This window comes from Salmo salar, chromosome 12, assembly GCF_965601325.2.
Source record: "Salmo salar chromosome 12, fSalSal1, whole genome shotgun sequence".
In the NCBI taxonomy this organism is placed as follows: Eukaryota; Metazoa; Chordata; class Actinopteri; order Salmoniformes; family Salmonidae; genus Salmo; species Salmo salar.
The window spans coordinates 13,022,832-13,043,300 of record NC_138302.1 but is presented as its reverse complement, the minus strand read 5'-3'; the positions used below and the strand labels follow the sequence as shown (position 1 = coordinate 13,043,300).

Sequence of the window (20,469 nt, the reverse complement as noted above, 5' to 3'; positions counted from 1 at the left end):
CTGTTACTTCTCCCACTTCCCTTTGTTGAAATATGAAACATAAGAGGGACCTGTGTTTTAGTTAATCATGTCACATGACCCAGATTTTTACTTTTATTTAAAGCTTTATCAAACTGTCCCCTTTTCTTTTTATGTCAGATGGTCCAGACCCATTCTCAGACAATATGGTCTAATTCAAATTTCTGGAAAAAGCTCAAAATGAAAGGTTAAAATACAGGTCAACCAAAACACAAAGGGCCCTATAATTTACCCACCAAGTAACAGCATAATAATAAAAAAAAAGGCTAATTGATCATTAAAAAAGGCTAATTGATCATTAAAAAAGGCTAATTGATCATTTGCAATTATGTTAGCACCGCTGAAAACTGTTGTTCTGATTAAAGCTGCAATAAAACCGGCCTTCTTAAGACTAGTTGAGTATCTGGAGCATCAGCATTTGTGGGTTCGATTACAGGCTCAAAATGGCCAGAAACAAAAAACTTTCTTGTGAAACTCATCAGTATATTCTTGTTCTGAGAAATGAAGGCTATTCCATTCGAGAAATTGCCAAGAAACTGAAGATCTCGTACAACGCTGTGTACTACTCCCTTCACAGAACAGCGCAAACTGTCTCTAACCAGAATAGAAAGAGGAGTGGGAGACCCCGGTGCACAACTGAGCAAGAGGACAAGTACATTAGAGTGTCTAGTTTGATAAACAGACGCCTCACAAGTCCCCAACTGACAGCTTCATTAACTGGTACCCGCAAAACCCCAGTCTCAACGTCAACAGTGAAGAGGCGATTCCGGGGTGCTGGCCTTCTAGGCAGTAAACTATCAGAGTATAGAATCCAGTAGAATCATGTTACCCATCAGAATATATCCTAGAATCATAATGTAACCTATCAGAGTATATCCTAGAATCATAACCTATCAGAATACATTCTAGAATCATAATGTAACCTATCAGAGTATATCCTAGAATCTAGTAGAATAATAATATAAACTATCAGAGTATATACTAGAATCCAGCATACTGTAATCATAATGTAACCTATCAGAGTATATCCTAGTGTCTACAGAATAAAGTATACCCTACCATACAAAGTATATCATTGTATACTTACAGAATGACTGGGGCAAGGCAAGGGTAGCCTATAATATAGGGTCGATTGGCAACAGTGATGGTCTAGTCCATCTTTAAAACCTCCGTTTAGATTTTGAAGCCTAAAAATAACATGCCTAGCAAACAGCTAAATGTGGTTTTTACTTTCTATTCTAATTTCGAGGCTCCACATGTTGTCATGGAAAATATGAATGTTATTTCCAACAACCAAGGAGCAACTGCACCGTAAATCCAGTGCATATTGAACACTGAGAATGCTGAAAGCATAGAAATAAGAATGAATAGAATGGGCTTGGAAGCTCTAACCCTGGCAAACTCATGGGTACACTCGCAAATAATGGCTGCCTTCTATTGTAATGCAATAATGTTCATGGTATTTTGGAATGTTCTATCAACTGATGCTGGGTTGCAATGGTAATGTAAAATGTTAATTCAAATGATACTAACTGATGTGGCTCATGCAATGGAATGCATTTCTTTTTACGTCAGTTTAGTTCACTCAAATCACAGCACAGATTAAAGGGTACACTTCCTGCTTTTACTTCCTGGCATGGATACACTCAAAATGGCTGCCAGTCCACCCATTATGCCATCATTGACTTGAATTGAGACACCTTTCTATTCATTCTTATTTCTATGGCTGAAAAGCCAGTCTCTTTGGCAATGACAAGGAGTGGCATGTTAGCTGAAGAGACTGGTACCCAGACTACATATAATGGGCTTCATTGCAGGACTTTTTGGGGACCAACAAATGATTCCCATTCAAAATCCTATTTTTCCTAACCCCTAAACAATAACCCCTAACCCTAACTGTAAACTAACCCCTAAACAATAACCCCTAAACAATAACCCCTAACCCTAACTGTAAACTAACCCCTAAACAATAACCCCTAACTGTAAACTAACCCCTAACCCTAACTGTAAAATAACCCCTAAACAATAACCCCTAACTGTAAACTAACCCCTAAACAATAACTGTAAACTAACCCCTGAGCCTAAAATAACCTTTTTACAAGTGAAGACTGCCAAAAAGTCCTTACTTCTCTGAATTTTAGTTGGTTTACTATTCATGAGAACTTCTGGTACTCACAAGTATAGTAAAATGTGTACACACACATACAAAACATAAGACTATTAAATGTACCATTACAATTGTTATGTCATACGTATAAAGAGCACTGTTCAGTGTTCATTAAAATGGGACAAGGCGTAGACCAGAGGGGTTTTACTACAAAGCAGATTCAATGAGTTAGCTAGCCAGCTTGTCTAAATATTCTGATATGACCTTTTCTTAATTTAGAAAGATAAGCTTGGAATTGGCATTGGCAACACTCTACTCAGCCAACTGGATGCAGTCTATCACAGTGCCATCAGTTTTGTCACCAGAGCCCCTTATACCACCCACTACTGCGACCTGTATGCTCTAATCGGCTGGCACTGGCTACATATTCGTCGCCAGACCCACTGGCTCCAGGTCATCTATAAGTCTATGCTTGGTAAAGCTCCGCCTTACCTCAGCTCACTGGTCACGATAACAACACCCACCCGTAGCACACGTTCCAGCAGGTATATCTCACTGGTCATCCCCAAAGCCAACACCTCCTTTGGCCGCCTTTCCTTCCAGTTCTCTGCTGCCAATGACTGGAACAAATTCCAAAAATCGCTGAAGCTGGAGACTTATTTCCTCCACTAACTTTAAACATCAGCTATCTGAGCAGCTAACCGATCGCTACAGCTGTACATAGTCCATCTGTAAATAGCCCACCCAATCTACCTACCTCATCCCCATATTGTTTTTATTTACTTTTCTGCTCTTTTGCACACCAGTATTTTTACTTGCACATCACCAGCTGCTCATCTATCACTCCAGAGTTAATTTGCCAAATTGTAATTACTATGGCCTATTTATTCCCTTACCTCCTCATGACATTTGCACACACTGTATATAGATTATTTTTTTAATTGTGTTATTGACTGTATGCTTGTTTATTCCATGTGTAACTCTGTGTTGTTGTATGTGTCGAACTGCTTTGCTTTATCTTGGCCAGGTCGCAGTTGTAAATGAGAACTTGTTCTCAACTAGCCTACCTGGTTAAATAAAGGTGAAATAAAAATACAAATTGTTTAACCGAGTCAACCAAAAACGCATATCTAATTTTGAATTTATTAATTAGTCAGAAAATCAATAGATATTTCTGGTTGCTTATCAAAGTTAGCTGGATAACTAATTGATCCTGCTTTGTAGTATACCCCCTCTGTACACATATGTAATTAGAATACTCAAAAGCAGATCCCTACTACAAGCTATTAAAGTGAATTAAATTATTTTTGTTGGTTCTAGGTTGCTGAGATTAATAATAATAGCCATTTAGCAGATGCTTTTATCCAAAGCAACTTAGTCAGTCATGCATGCACACATTCACGTATGGGTGGTCCCAGGAATTGAACACAGAATTCTAGTATTAGTAGCAGTAGTAGAACACTACAGTTGCTGCTCTTTCAAAGCATACAGAGACGTCCAGCGTGTCCGGCATGTATTAGTCCGGTGTCTGTTAGTCCGGTGTGTGTGTGTGTGTCTTCTGGTGTTTTCTGAGTCTCCAGATGTGCAGAAAGCGTTTGCCACAGACCAGACACTGGAAGGGCCTCTCTCCTGTGTGAATGAGCTGATGCTCTTTTAAACTAGAAGATGTGGAGAGACTGGCCCCGCAGTCGGCACAGTGGTGAAGTTTCTCCCCTGTGTGAGTCCGATGGTGTGCCCTCATGTTACCCCTCTGTGAGAAACCCTTCCCACACACGGGACAGTGGAATGGTTTCTCTCCCGTGTGAATCCGCTGGTGGGATTTCAACTGCTGCAAGTCGATGAAGCTTTTCCCACAATCGGTGCAGAGGTGAGGTCTCTCCCCAGTGTGGATGAGAAGGTGCCTCTTCAGAGTCTCTGACCGGGAATAGGCCTTCCCACAGTCAGGGCAGCGGTGCGGTTTCTCTCCCGTATGCGCGCGTTGGTGCCGTCGAAGCTCGGATGGTTTGGGGAAGCAGATCCCGCAGTCAGCGCAGCGGTGGGGTCTCTCCATCTTCCCTTGGTGAGCCTGCTCGTGCACTTTCCGGTGACGGTCGTCGGCAAAGCTCTTCCCGCACTGGGAGCAAGGGAACGGTTTCTCTCCGGTGTGTCCTCGCTCGTGCCGAACCAGGCCGGATAACTTCTTGAAGGTCTTGCCACATTTAGGACACGGGTGGTCCATCCTCTTTCTCCTCTGGTGTACGGGCTGGTGCCTTAGATTAGAACACGATTGTTATTGTCTACACAGTTAATTGTCCATGAACTTTTTACAGAACAGAAATGGGTCTTTGGTGTTCTGGCTTACCTTCTGAGGCGCGATAGCTTCTCAAACGTCTTGCCACATTGTTGACACTGGTGAGTCAGCTTCTCGGTGCTCTTGTGTGTTGCACTGTGTTTCTTCAGGACTGAGAGGTTGCCAAAAGACTGGTTGCAGTCAGGGCACGGGTGCTTGCTCTTCCTCAAGTGTGATGGCTCGTGCCTCTTCAGACGCGACAGCCTCTCAAAGGTTTTACCACAGTCGGGGCACTGGTGAAGTTTCTTTCCTGTGGTCTTATTCTTCGTTGGTGGTTTGGGTTCTCCCACCTTCACTACCACAGTGGGACTAGGTGTGTAGTCGGAGTCTGAACCTAGACAGACAAAGGAATAGATTTAGCCTGGTTAAAACATTGGTTAGTGTCTGGATTAACCAGGCTAGAATTATTCAGTTTAGAGTAAACAAAAAGTGTGAGTGTGAGACAAGACACAGGTAGTCATTGGACGGGAGGGCGGTCACTCAATGTCGGGCATATTACACAATGTAAGTGACATATACTATTAAAAGGCCCAATGCAGACATTTTTGACTGAATATCAAATTATTTCCAGGTAACAATTAAGTACCTTACTGTAATAGTTTCCCATTAAAGTTGTCAAAAAGAAAAAATAGCTTTTTAGCATTAAAAAAAATGTAATGCAAGAATTTTGCTAGTTCTGTCTGGGAGTGGTCCGAGTGAGGGTCCTAATTGGAGGTGTCGAATGGGAGGGAAATGTCACCTGAAAACGATCTGTTATTGGCAGAGAGGTTTGGGACTCTTATTGGTCTATTAACTCCACCCATACAAAACCTGCTGATTAGGTGTATATCAGGGGTGGACAACTCCAGTCCTGTGACACCAATCAGGCCATTGAGGACTGGAATTGCCCACCCCTGGTGTCGATGGCATTTTCAACCAGCAACTATCAAGAAATAACACTGATCATATATATATTTTTTACACTTTTACAGTGTTAGTTTCATCAGCTGTTGTATAACTATGACACAAAACAAAGAAACTGAATTTTGACCGCAACTGGGCCTTTAACACAATGCTACCGACATTACTATGAAACTGCTAATGTTCTCCCCAAACCCAACCTCGGTCAACCATGTCCTCATCCTCCTCCTCCTCCTCTTTGACAATCACATTGAATGTTGGTTTTCTTGCTTCACTGAGCCCTGGAAGGTCCTCTGGTTCCAACTCAGACTTATCAACAGCACCTGGGGATGGAATAGAATTAGGTTCATTTCTAAATCCCCTTAACAAAATCCCAGTTGGAAGAATCTCAGAATCAGGTGAGAAGCAGGAAATCTGTGAATCCTCCAACTAAGATTTCTGGGAATTTTTGGAGTTATGGGAATTGTGCCTAACCAGCCTTATTGTCAACACTAGCTAGGTTTGTTATAATAGGGTATTTCCATGGTAATGGAATGACATAGGCATACATTTAAGTGAAAAATCTGAGTCTAACAAACACCATTGATTTCAAAGTTTAACAAACCATACCACTCTATTTTAACAATTAACACTGAACATTTTACTATAAAACACATTTACTAGAAGAACTGTTCAGATCCAAAGTTGGGTAACAGAACTTCGGTAAAATCTCACTCCGTTTTTTTTATGTAACCAAGATAAAGTTTGATCATAAAGTTACTGTTCCCCTTCCCCACTTGGATTCATTATTAAGGGGCCATCACCATAACTCTCATTTTAATACACCAATGGTAACATGATATTCTCTTACCCAATTTAAATAAGTACCGCCTTGTAACCAACATCGGAGAAGGCATGTTTTCAGAGGGGCGTGGTTTATGTAGCTAGATCACAGGAGGCTGCTGAGGGGAGAAGGGCTCATAATAATGGCAGGAACAGAGCAAATGGAATGGCATCAAACACCTGGAGATTTGATACCATTCCACTGATTCCGCTCCAGTCATTACCACGAGCCCGTTCTCCCTAATTAAGGTACCACCAACCTCCTGTGAGCTAGATAGCTACTCTACTGGTGCCAAAATGTGACTGTAGGGTGTCACCCTGTTCATCTATGGCAAAGATACTTATACGTTTCCCCTTTCATCTGTCAGCTCGATGCTAACTAGGTATTCAGCCAGCATGGAACAAAGGGGGGGAGGGGAGGGGGGGGGGGTCGTTCCAACCTCTGACACAGTTGTCATGTCAACACATTCGTCAGTGCTGCTGTGAACCGCATCACAAGAGACATACCAAATGGGAGATGTATATAAAAAAAAGAAAAAAAAAGTGTAAAGCTATATTGGTGATTTCCCGCCACCTGCAGCGCTGCAGTCTTGTCATTTATTTACTGTAGCCACTAGATGGCGGCGATAGAGCTTAAACCCATTTACTAACTATAGGCAACCCAATTTGAAGAAGACAATGCTCTGTGCATTGGCTGAAAGCTCGCAATCATAGAGGCCTCTAGTGGCCAAAAGGCTTTATTAGCATGGGCAGCACCATTGAGGGCTTCCACCATTTGAATATAGTCAACTGGGTGGGACTTCCAACTTAATTGGCTAATCCCTCCTGTTGAAGTCATGTCCAACCGGGTCATCAGGAGGGATCAGCCAATCGTGAAGAAGAAAAATTGACTACGTCACAAAAGGGAGATTGCCCATGCAAAGGTGCATCCTTCATCTCTCTCCCAACCCACAGGAATCCCCACCCAGTTGACTATTTAAAAAAATGGTGGAAGCCCTCAATGGCAACGTCCATGCTAAAACGGGTGATATACATCTAGAGTTCTCCATCTGTGGTTTGAGCAGAAATCAAAACTTTGCTTATTCCTAATATTAAGGATATAAAATGGTTGGGGAAAGTATACAGTTGAAGTCGGAAGTTTACATACACCTTAGCTAAATACATTTAAAACTCAGTTTTTCACAATTCCTGACATTTAATCCTAGTAAGAATTCCCTGTCTTAGGTCAGTTAGGATCACATTTTATTTTAAGAATGTGAAATGTCAAAATTATAGTAGAGAGAATGATTTATTTCAGCTTTTATTTCTTTCATCACATTCCCAGTGGGTCAGAAGTTTACATACACTCAATAAGTATTTGGTAGCATTGCCTTTAAATTGTTTAACTTGGGTCAAACTTTCAGGTAGCCTTCAACAAGCTTCCCACAATAAGTTGGGTGAATTTTGGCCCATTCCTCCTGACAGAGCTGGTGTAACGGAGTCAGGTTTGTAGACCTCCTTGCTTGCACACGCTTTTTCAGTTCTGCCCACAAATTTTCTATAGGATTGAGGTCAGGACTTTGTGTTGGCCACTCCAATACCTTGACTTTGTTGTCCTTAAGCCATTTTTCCACAACGTTGGAAGTATGATTGGGGTCATTGTCCATTTGGAAGACCCATTTGTGACCAAGCTTTAACTTCCTGACTGATGTCTTGAGATGTTGCTTCAATATATCCACATAATTTTCCTCCCTCATGATGCCATCTATTTTGTGAAGTGCACCAGACCCTCCTGCAGCAAAGCACCCCCACAATATGATGCTGCCACCCCTGTACGATCTTTGTCCCCATGTGCAGTTGTAACCCGTAGTTGGGCTTTTTTATGGTGGTTTTGGAGCAGTGGCTTCTTCCTTGCTGAGTGGCCTTTCAGGTTATGTCGATATAGGACTCGTTTCACTGTGGATATAGATACCTCTGTACCTGTTTCCTCCAACATCTTCACAAGGTCCTTTGCTGTTGTTCTGGGATTGATTTGCACTTTTCGCACCAAAGTATTCATCTCTAGGAGACCAAACGCTTCTCCTTCCTGAGCGGTATGATGGCTGCATGGTCCCATGGTGTTTATACTTGCGTACTATTGTTTGTACAGATGAACATGGTATCTTCAGGCATTTGGAAATTGCTCCCAAGGATGACCAGACTTGTGGAGGTCTACAATTTTGTAAACTTAGGTCTTGGATGATTTCTTTTGATTTCCCCATGATGTCAAGCAAAGAGGCATTGAGTTTGAAGGTAGGCCTTGAAATACATCCACAGGTACACCTCCAATTGACTCAAATTATGTAAATTAGCCTATCAGAAGTTTCTAAATCTATGACATCATTTTCTGGAATTTTCCAAGCTGTTAAAAGGCACAGTCAACTTTGTATGTAAACTTCTGACCCACTGAATTATAAGTAAAAGAATCTGTCTGTAAACGATTGTTGGAAAAATTACTTGTGTCAAGCACAAAGTAGATGTCCTAACCAACTTGCAAAAACTACAGTTTGTTAACAAGAAATTTGTGGAATGGTTGAAAAATGAGTTTTAATGACTCCAACCTAAGTGTATGTAAACTTCTGAGTTCAACTGTATATGCCTTCATTTCTCTAAAATATACTCAGCTTTCATTTGACACCAGATTTCACATTCTCCTATGACCTTTACATGTTGGTGCTCATGGGTCCTTCTACATGGAAATGAGACATGTAGTCTAGGGTGGTCTAGCGGTCTAAGTCGCTGGCTCCAGAACAAATATACCGTCGGTGGTGTTCCGGCCCGACTAGCTGCGCAGGCGTTGCGACAACCAATGGTTTCGTGCCACATCATCGACTGCTCAGTCTGGCATCAAATTGCTATATCACATGATGTGGTTATCTGGTATGTTAAACACCCATCCAGCCGTTGTGAGATCTGACATGTTGGCATGTTTTCAGGCAGTAACGTCCCACTACCGTGTACTCCAGTAGCATGTGTACGGCTGCGGTCCACTTCTATTTCAGAACTCTTTCCTCTCTACTCTCTCCTACCCAATGGAAACAGAACATATGAGAGGAGTAGCACTGCCCCACTTCTTAAACACTTTTAAAGTAGGAAAAATGTTATATATCCTAGTTTACCTTCATGACTGTAGTCCATTTGTGAGGGCTGGACAGGGTTGCACCAGCTGTGTGTAACATCATCATCACTAGTGGGTTCGTCTTTAACACTGATGTGAGGATCCATATATGGTGCTTTATCTGTAGGTGGGATGGCACGTACACACACACACAAAATGAAGTGAAATGTTTAGTTTTGGCGAAAGTTGGCAGGTTTCCATTGACCCAGCAATGTCGCAAAAAATACCATTGCGACGTGTAATGGAAACGGCAGATCTAGGAGAACTTTTCTAAACATCAACAACATTTATATCTGTTTGACATGGGTAGATTTGTCTTTTGACAAACTTTCTTTACTACGAGACATGATGAAGGAAAGTGTTTTTTTTTCCTACGAAATTACAGCAGGATAATGTTGAAGGTATGCGGGGCACGTGATGTCATCACGTAACTATATATAAAACTCCACATTTAATTGTAAATCCCTACTGCCTGCAAAAACCATTTTTTCAACTAAAAATTACATTTATTTTTAGGACTGATTTTCCTAACAGTTCAAGAATGCCTGAATTACTTTGCCTTGCTTTTCTGGTTGGCTGGCAAGTTTCGCCATCCAATTATTTAGGATCTACAGGAGAGCAAGTTACCCAATGATCTGCAGTATATATTTTTACACACACACTAGATGACAATAGAGGCCCATACATAGCATCAGCAATCCAGAGTTTACATACACATCATTGCACTTACCCCATTCATAGACGCCAACTGCTTTTGCTCCTATTTATGATAGTATCTTCTGACCGAGGGAGTTTTGTTAAGAGCCTAGCTTAAGGTACCATTTTGGAAACATAAATAACTTATTTAAAAAAAAAATTCATAGGGTTAGTGGTCCCACATGGCCATATTATATCCATGTTACAGCGTTTGTTTACAGAAAACAGAGGTGACCACATGTGCTACATTGCTATGCTTCGAACACACCGACACAATGAAACGTTGCGTTTGCCTTGCAGCATCGTGTTGCGGAGGCAGTTGCAGTGCGTTCGGTGTGGTGCATACGTTGAACGTATGCGTCAAACTAAGTGTAGACGGCTTGACAGAAATGGTAGCAGAAGGTGAATGTTGAACTTTGGTTGCATACATATCCAGATGATGCTGCATGCTATTTTGCGCAATGACACGGTCGGTGTGTTCGAAGCGTATCTAGCGTACTTCAAACACTTGTAAGCGTAACTCGGGAAGTGTAGCGAAAGTGTAGTTTCGTCAGATGGAGGCACCCATATGTATGAATCTGTGCAAATTCTTTTTATTTAAAGTATGTTTTTCTCGCTAATGAAAGGGCCATATGTTTCGAGAGCGATGATTATCGAATCGTATTAATCACATGCACCGAATACAACAGGTGAAATGCTTACTTACAAGCCCGTAACCAACAATGCAGTTTAAAAAAATACTGATAAGAATAAGAGAAAAGTAACAATTAAAGAGCAGCATGAAATAACAGGAAGACTAAACAGGGCGGTACCGATACAGAGTCAATGTGCAGGGGCGTGGTTATTTGAGGTAGTAAGTACATGTAGAGTTACTAAAGTGACAATGCATAGATGACAGAGTAGCAGTGGTTGTTGTTTCTAAACGTTAAAACAGTGTCGAGACTGTAGTTCACACGAACCAGTTGTTAGAGAAGCTAATCACTGGAACATGTAGGGAGAAGGCAGAATGCTACCTAGAGTTAGAGAGAGCTGCATGGACCATAGCGATATGTTGGCACATTAATTATTAGAATATGGCAAATATTAGTCAATTCTTGCATTCTATCCATGCAGGCTTTCACGGGCTACCTGAGACATGAAACATATAGGTGGGTATACGGGCTGTCGACAACTTATTAATGCGCAACTTGCTTAAATGGAAACACTTAAACCACTTCATTTTTATTCGACACTGTAGGTTTTAGCTAAAGTGTTAAAAAGTGTTTAGTCATTATGTCCAGCTGTTTTTCTCGACAAGATAGTTGAATGGAAACGCACCATAACAGGCAATTGTCGCATTTGCCTGGAAACCCAACATTGAATTAGTTAGAATTCTATGTCAGCAAGAAATTAGCCTTTGAATCAGGAACGTTTCCTCTCACGACCTCCATTTTATTTTACTAGGGAAGTCAGTTAAAAACCAATTATTATTTTCAATGACGGCCTAGGAACAATGGATTAACTGCCTTGTTCAGGAGCAGAACGACAGATTTTTACTTTGTCAGCTCGGGGATTCGATCTTGCAACCTTCCGGTTACTAGTCAAACGCTATGCTACCTGCCGCCCCGCTATAGACCAGAATGTTGAATACAATTATATTTTATGTAATTATACTTTCCTATCGATATGTCTCACATTCCTACCGCCAATAGGACCAACTGCACGGACAACCGGTAGACCTACCTTAAAATATACTGCTCAAAAAAATAAAGGGAACACTTAAACAACACATCCTACATCTTAAATACTTTTTTCTTTACATAGTTGAATGTGCTGACAACAAAATCACACAAAAATAATCTATGGAAATCCAATTTATCAACACATGGAGGTCTGGATTTGGAGTCACACTCAAAATTAAAGTGGAAAACCACACTACAGGCTGATCCAACTTTGATGTAATGTCCTTAAAACAAGTCAAAATGAGGCTCAGTAGTGTGTGTGGCCTCCACGTGCCTGTATGACCTCCCTACAACACCTGGGCATGCTCCTGATGAGGTGGCGGATGGTCTCCTGAGGGATTTCCTCCCAGACCTGGACTAACGCATCCGCCAACTCCTGGACAGTCTGTGGTGCAACGTGGCGTTGGTGGATGGAGCGAGACATGATGTCCCAGATGTGCGGAATTGGATTCAGGTCTGGGGAACGGGCGGGCCAGTCCATAGCATCAATGCCTTCCTCTTGCAGGAACTGCTGACACACTCCAGCCACATGAGGTCTAGCATTGTCTTGCATTAGGAAGAACCCAGGGCCAACCGCACCAGCATATGGTCTCACAAGGGGTCTGAGGATCTCATCTCGGTACCTAATGGCAGTCAGGCTACCTCTGGCGAGCACACGGAGGGCTGTGCGGCCCCCCAAAGAAATGCCACCCAACACCATGACTGACCCACCGCCGAACCGGTCATGCTGGAGGATGTTGCAGGCAGCAGAACGTTCTCCACGGAGTCTCCAGACTCTGTCACATGTGCTCAGTGTGAACCTGCTTTCATCTGTGAAGAGCACAGGGCGCCAGTGGCGAATTTGCCAATCTTGGTGTTCTCTGGCAAATGCCAAACGTCCTGCACGGTGTTGGGCTGTAAGCACAACCCCCACCTGTGGACGTCGGGCCCTCATGGAGTCTGTTTCTGACCGTTTGAGCAGACACATGCACATTTGTGGCCTGCTGGAGGTCATTTTGCAGGGCTCTGGCAGTGCTTCTACTGCTCTTCCTTGCACAAAGGCGGAGGTAGCGGTCCTGCTGCTGGGTTGTTTCCCTCCTACGGCCTCCTCCACGTCTCCTGATGTACTGGCCTGTCTCCTGGTAGCGCCTCCATGCTCTGGACACTACGCTGACAGACACAGCAAACCTTCTTGCCACAGCTCACATTGATGTGCCATCCTGGATGAGCTGCACTACCTGAGCCACTTGTGTGGGTTGTAGACTCCGTCTCATGCTACCACTAGAGTGAAAGCACCGCCAGCATTCAAAAGTGACCAAAACATCAGCCAGGAAGCATAGGAACTGAGAAGTGGTCTGTGGTCCCCACCTGCAGAACCAGTCCTTTATTGGGGGTGTCTTGCTAATTGCCTATAATTTCAACCAGTTGTCTATTCCATTTGCACAACAGCATGTGAAATGTATTGTCAATCAGTGTTGCTTCCTAAGTGGACAGTTTGATTTCACAGAAGTGTGATTGACTCAGGGGCGGAAATCCCGGGGGGGACACGACCCCCCCATCCTGGGGAAAATATGATTTGTCCCCCCCAATATATCACTGAAACATAACTATGTAATTTAAATAATATTAATAATACGCAATGAAAGCAATTGTGCTGATTATAGACACTTAATAGCGCGTTTAAGTTTCAAAAGATTGCGACCCCCCCCCACCCTTTGCCTCAATGGTTTGATCCACTGCCAGTTCCTTAGTTGGCAAGGTAACAGAGGGGTCGTATCTACTGTCTGAAAGGCACTCAATGAACGTAACTGACGTGAGGTTAATCCAGTCAATCGCGCACACACACTAGCTGAATATGCAGAGCTAGCGCGCAAATATTAACTATTAAGCTAGCAAGTACCTATTCCATTTATGTGGCCTCGTCAAAGATGGAATCTTTGCTATCGTCAATTTATTCCAAGATCAGCATGCAGATGATGTAAATTAGTGCTTCAAAGTTCCTGTGATAAGGTTAGCGATAAACTGATGTCCAAACTGAACAGAACTACACTCTCTTCTACCATTGTCTTAAATATATTTAATGGTCTCGTTACAAAAGCTAAATTGTCGCAAGGGAACTTTTATTTATTTATTTTATTTCACCTTTATTTAACCCGGGTAGCAAAGATTATAGCAAACACCACTGAAACGGAATTGGTGCTCGCTAGCTTTGCAAATTCAGCTATTGTTGGAAGCCAGCCAATATGAAACAAACTATTAAAATTACAAAAGGTTGCAGCATATGTTGTGTAAATGGTGAACTCATACAGCTGTCAACTCTTGTCATTTTAATCCGTTTCACATTTGCTAGCTACCTTTTAGATCGAAGCCCAAATAGAATGATAAAAGATAAGATGATAGAAGCCCATCTCTTACTGTAAATAACCTACACACTGTGTAGCCAGCCAGCCAGGTAGAAAAATGGCAGAAAAATAAACGGACATCAGAGTATTTCAGTACACCAAAACGCATAGTAAGAACCCTAGTAGCCTAATATCTCAAAGACTAGTTGATAAAATGTTCATAATAAAGAAATGAAATTCTAATGGAAATGTTTCACAATGATGTCATTAGGCAGAGCAGGCAACAGATGGCACACAGACAGCAGAGTTGGGGACAGATATGCAGGGACAGACTGGCAGAGACAAGGAGTCTCAGGTAAGTTTGTTGAGTCTTTGTTTGGCAACATTATGAAAGGTTCTCAATTTTTTGGACATGTAAAATAGGAACATAATTGGAAAATGCCATGGATACCCCCACTCTCAACTTAAACTGGTGACTTAACTAAGATTTGTTAAAGGCAATGGTGTTGTGATTAGTTGTGTAGTTTTGGGTACCGGTAGTTAGGAGTACAGCAAACACCTTATTTCTTTGGTTCCTCAATATACATTTACCATATTACAATGTAGGCTATGTGTTACAGCACTACTTTTGGTGTCCCCGTCAGGAATTGCTCTTGAGAAAATTTCATGTAATTGTCCCCTCCAAAGTTGATATCAGATTTTCGCCCCTGGATTGACTTGGAGTTACATTGTGTTGTTTAAGTGTTCCCTTTATTTTTTTGAGCAGTGTATAATTGTATTCAACATTCGTGAGAGTAAACTTTCCTGATTCAAACGCTCATTTCGGATGGACGTAGAATTCTAGGGAATTCAATGTCGGGTTTCCAGGCAACTGTCGCATCTATTTTCTATGCGAACTTTGTAAAATGTCGACAAATCACTGGACAAGTTCATGGAAACATAACTAGTGACAGAAAGGAGATAACAGTTACTCACAGAATATAGCTGGTAGGCAGAGGCATAATGTTTAACGTTATTACAGATCTGATGTTTACAGACATACAAGACAGAGGGCTACAATTAGCAATGACATGATGACAACGGTGGAAATATCACGGTTTATTTCTGTGAACATGTTGCCACTATTTCAGCACTCACCAATAAAGGCCAGCTTCTGACGTTAACAGCACTGCAGCAAACAAAACAGCCACCCACCTATGCTAACGATGCTATTACTGCTGTTAGCTTGCGCTCTCTGTGACTGTCCTTTTCATAGAGTTCTAGCTATTTAAATTCTCGCATTCTAGTAGTGGCAGTAATCCTTAAATCAGCAACGTATCAAGTCACGTCTCATATATAAATATATTTATTATAACTTGGAAAATGCGGAGTTGCTAGCCACCTACCTGATGGCAGCACAAATATTACGTCACTTCCGGTTTTAGTACGGAACGAAAGTTTACAGTCCTACTGGAGCTCAACCTTTTCTCCCCCAAACGATTAATAGCAAGGACTTTTCAACGTTAAATGTGAGTTCAGGAGTTGATGAATAATGTGCGACTAAAGCTTGCATGGCGCACAGTAAACATTAGGCCTACTGCAGTTAGCTAGCTGCTAGCCAAAGGTAGCTTTTTTTGTAACTAGTTAACTTTAGCGAGCTGCACCAGTATCTTGTTATAACCGTTATAATGTCAAAATACATTCGCTCCGATTTGGAAAATCGTTTTGAACAGTCATCCAATTCGGAATTCCAAGTCGGACACTAGGGCATCTTTCTAGAGCTCCGACCTGAAGTTCACTAACGTCATTATTTAACCTCGTTTCCCCCCCAGTTGTCCTGAAAGCACCAATGCTTCCAAAAAAAAAGGTCGACATACGAGAAGGGGTAGCTGCCGCTCAATATGGCGAGTGGGTGTGTCGAAAGCGCTCCGGTTTTGATTGAGCGGTTTTTTTCCCCTTCCGTTTCTTACCACGCAATACTGTACATTGACCTAATATACAGCGAGAGTTTAGACTTCTGTTTTGAAGCCAGAGGATGAGTCCGAGTCGCATGTCACTGTTATTTTTATACAAACAATTGCAAATGTGCAATTATAAAAAAAAAAATGTTGTACTGATGATGGGTGTAAGGGAAAGGGAAAGGGGGATACCTAGTCAGTTGTACAACTGAAATGTGTCTAATGCATTTAATCCAACCCCTCTGCTTCACGAGTTGTATGCATGTGCAGACTATGACCCTGAAACTAGGTAGCTACTTCCCACGCCATTGCCGGACAGTAGTGTTTGTCAAGCAGGAGAGAAGGCCACTGTGTCCCGGTGTTGTTGCCATTCATGGCCTCATCATTGAGTCGAATGTATGTACATGTATCAAGGTGACAACAAGATGGTTATCAATATTAACTATCTAGACTGGCGCTACAGGAGTGTCAAGGCAAAAACTAACAGACTGGCAAATAGCTTCTACCCCCAGACCTTTTGGGCTCCCGAGTGGCGCAGGATCTCAGTGCAAGAGGTGTCACTACAGTCCCTGGTTCGAATCCAGGCTGTATCACATCTGGCCGTGATTGGGAGTCCCATAGAGCACCGGTGCACTAGTCTACGGCTTATTGACTCGTTGTGCAGCCCAATCAGCCACGCAAAACGGTCTTGAGTGGCAACAAATCTGCCCAGATTGGGCTGCAGCTACCCATACTTGCTCAATTCTTTGTCTTCTTCATCTTTGTCTTCTTCTTCGGTGGGGTTTTAAGGCGGACTACAACCTGAAAAGTTGTATTCCTGCCCTCTACTGGACTCAGAAAACAAAGGGTGGAAATCCAAAATAGAAAAGGGAAAAAAACTAAAACTAACCCCCTCAAACATCTGAAAAACAACATACAAAACAAAAAAGTAAAAAAGTAATCCTCAGTCATTCAAATTCACTCAGAGCCAAACACAGATCTGGGGACCTGAGAGGACGGAACTGCTCCAGCCAGTATTCCATGCAGCTGTCAAGGTCCCCTGTCGAGCATCGCCACCTTGCTGTCAAAGGTCTAAAGAAAAATTTAGAAAACAACGATGTAACGTAGCTTGAGCTACCACCAGGGGGGGGAAGTAAGGCAGTACGACGTCCCCGGCAAAATAAATAGTGGGGTAACGCCGTACCGGTAAAACATGAGCCTTTCACAATAACTAAAACAAAATGTCAAACTGTAGGCTAGTAGACCACTATTTATCACTACTGCCTGAAAGAGGCATGAACAACGAGCCAATGGCCTTAAACGGGTGGTGTAGCCTACACTCCATAATGTCAGTGTTCTCGTCTGACCTCATCACATTTAACCAAGGCAGAGATGAGTGGTCGACACGAGACTCATGCGGACAGCAGTGGACGCATAAATTCTGGCATAATGACAATCGTCAAATGTCATTACACTTTCTGGTGTTTTGTGTAACAGAAGTCTCTTTCCATTCATGACTGTAGCCTAATAAAGCAGACCTTTTGAAGTGATTGTTTGACAATTAGATGAAAACATCATGACTGGTTGTGTTTATGCCACAATAAAAGGTAATACATTTATAAAGTCAAATGACAAATCTTTATGACTCAGAGAGATGCTATTGAATAAAAAGGGATTCTATATGTAATTATATGACTAGGCCCACAGAGATGCTATTGAATTAAAGGGATTCTATATGTAATTATATGATTAGTCCCATTCATTATTTTGGCGCATGCACAAGTGTGTGTACATATAGGAGGTCCCATACTGGAAATAAATGAAATATACATTCACCCCTGCCTATCACATAGCTAGCAAACACTATGGAATGCAGTGTGTACAGCCGTGGCCAAAAGTTTTGAGAATGACACAAATATTAATTTCCACAAAGTTTGCTGCTTCAGTGTCTTTAGACATTTTTGTCAGATGTTACTATGGAATACTGAAGTATAATTACAAGCATTTCATAAGTGTCAAAGGCTTTTATTGACAATTACATGAAGTTCATGCAAAGAGTCAATATTTGCAGTGTGGACCCTTCTTTTTCAAGACCTCTGCAATCCGCCCTGGCATGCTGTCAATTAACTTCTAGGCCACAGATGGCAGCCTAGGCCACAAACTCTGACAGATGGCAGCCAATTCTTGCATAATCAATGCTTGGAGTTTGTCAGAGTTTGTGGGTTTTTGTTTGTCCACCTGCCTCTTGAGGATTGACCACAAGTTCTCAATGGGATTGAGGTCTGGGGAGTTTCCTGGCCATGGACCCAAAATATCAATGTTTTGTTCCCCGAGCCACTTAGTTATCACTTTTGCCTTATGGCGAGGTGCTCCATCATGCTGGAAAAGGCAATGTTCGTCACCAAACTGTTCCTGGATGGTTGGGAGAAGTTGTTCTCGGAGGATGTGTTGGTACGATTCTTTATTCATGGCTGTGTTCTTAGGCAAAATTGTGAGTGAGCCCACTCCCTTGGCTGAGAACCAACCCCACACATGAATGGTCTCAGGATGCTTTACTGTTGGCATGACACAGGACTGATGGTAGCGCTCACCTTGTCTTCTCCGGACAAGCTTTTTTCCAGATGCCCCAAACAATCGGAAAGGGGATTCATCAGAAATGACTTTACCCCAGTCCTCAGCAGTCCAATCCCTGTACTTTTTGCAGAATATCAGTCTGTCCCTGATGTTTTTCCTGGAGAGAAGTGGCTTCTTTGCTGCCCTTCTTGACGACAGGCCATCCTCCAAAAGTCTTCGCCTCACTGTGCATGCAGATGCACTAACACCTGCCTGCTGCCATTCCTGAGCAAGCTCTGTACTGGTGGTGACCCGATCCTGCAGCTGAATCAACTTTAGGAGACGGTCCTGGCACTTGCTGGACTTTCTTGGGCACCCTGAAGCCTTCTTCACAACAATTGAACCGCTCACCTTGAAGTTCTTGATGATCCGATAAATGGTTGATTTAGGTGCAATCTTACTGGCAGCAATATCCTTGCCTGTGAAGCCCTTTTTGTGCAAAGCAAAGAAGACGGCACGTGTTTCCTTGCAGGTAACCATGGCTGACAGAGGAAGAACAATGATTCCAAGCACCACCCTCCTTTTGAAGCTTCCAGTCTGTTATTCGAACTCAATCAGCATGACAGAGTGATCTCCAGCCTTGTCCTCGTCAACACTCACACCTGTGTTAACGAGAGAATCACTGACATGATGTCAGCTGGTCCTTTTGTGGCAGGGCTGAAATGCAGTGGAAATATTTTTGGGGGATTCAGTTCATTTGCATGGCAAATAGGGACTTTGCAATTAATTGCAATTCATCTGATCACTCTTAATAACATTCTGGAGTATATGCAAATTGCCATCATACAAACTGAGGCAGCAGACTTTGAAAATGAATATTTGTGAAAATGAATATTTGTGTCATTCTCAAAAGTTTTGGCTACGACTGTACTAGCTAGCTACCACATAGCTTGCAAACACTATGGAATGCAGCGTGTACTAGCTAGCTATCACATAGCTGGGTAGCAAACAATAACTAATGCAATATACAGTTTATTAGGTACATCCATCTAGTACCGGGTCATCTAGTATTGTTTCCTTGGCTTCCTTATGTAACATTGTAGGTTGCGTCCCTCTCTTCGCCCCAACCTGGGCTCGAACCAGTGACCTTTGCACACATCAACAACTGACACCCACGAAGCATCGTTACTCATCGTTCCACAAGATCCGCGGCTTTTGCAACGTAAGGGGAAACCCTACTTCACATCTCAGACCGAGTGACGTTACTGATTGAAAAGCTATTAGCGCGCACCACCGCTAACTAACTAGCAATTTCACATCGGTTACACTTACTTACTAGAATCGCGACAACACCGTTGTACTGCTCCATTATGATACTGTCGTACGTGAAAAGCGTGGAGGCCGGCCGTTTCTGAGATACTGGAACTGGCGATCATACCACGCTCAAAGTTGCTTAGGTCACTCATTTTGCCAATTGCAACGTTCAATTGAGCAGTAACTGAATGCTGCCTTACCTGTCAGCTTGCTTTATATAGCAAGCCACGGCCACGTGTCTCACTGTCTGTAGGAGCTAACCATTTTTTGTGAACTGGGCGGTGTACCTAATAAACTGGCCCCTGAGTGTATATATCAGCTAGCCACCACATAGCAAACCACTCCATGGAATGTGGCTTGTACTGGTAGCTACCACATTTGAAATGTTACCTTTAACTGTTACCTCTAGGCAAGTCAGTTAAGAACAAATTCTTATTTACAATGAAGGTCTACCCCGGCCAAACCCTAACCCGGACGATGCTGGGCCAATGGTGCGCCGCCCCATGGATCTCCCAATCACAGCCGGTTGTGATACAGCCTGGAATTGAACCAAGGTCTGTAATGACACCTTTAGCACTGAAATGCAGTGCCTTAGACCGCTGCGCGACATAGCGAGGTAGCAAACAACTTTAAATT

At 42.5% G+C, this 20,469-nt stretch overlaps 1 protein-coding gene across 1 annotated transcript; it reads right to left on the bottom strand.

The window, feature by feature from the left end:
* Nucleotides 1–80: 80 nt before the first annotated feature.
* LOC106596218 (uncharacterized) lies at nucleotides 81–15,853 on the bottom strand. The gene is made up of 5 exons (XM_045690706.2): nucleotides 15,188–15,853; nucleotides 9,314–9,433; nucleotides 5,555–5,677; nucleotides 4,467–4,788; nucleotides 81–4,374 (listed from the first exon to the last, which is right to left on the bottom strand). The coding sequence occupies exons 2-5, from the start codon at nucleotides 9,417–9,419 to the stop codon at nucleotides 3,657–3,659; spliced, it is 1,269 nt and encodes a 422-aa protein (XP_045546662.2). The 5' UTR covers nucleotides 9,420–9,433; nucleotides 15,188–15,853; the 3' UTR covers nucleotides 81–3,656.
* Nucleotides 15,854–20,469: the final 4,616 nt, after the last annotated feature.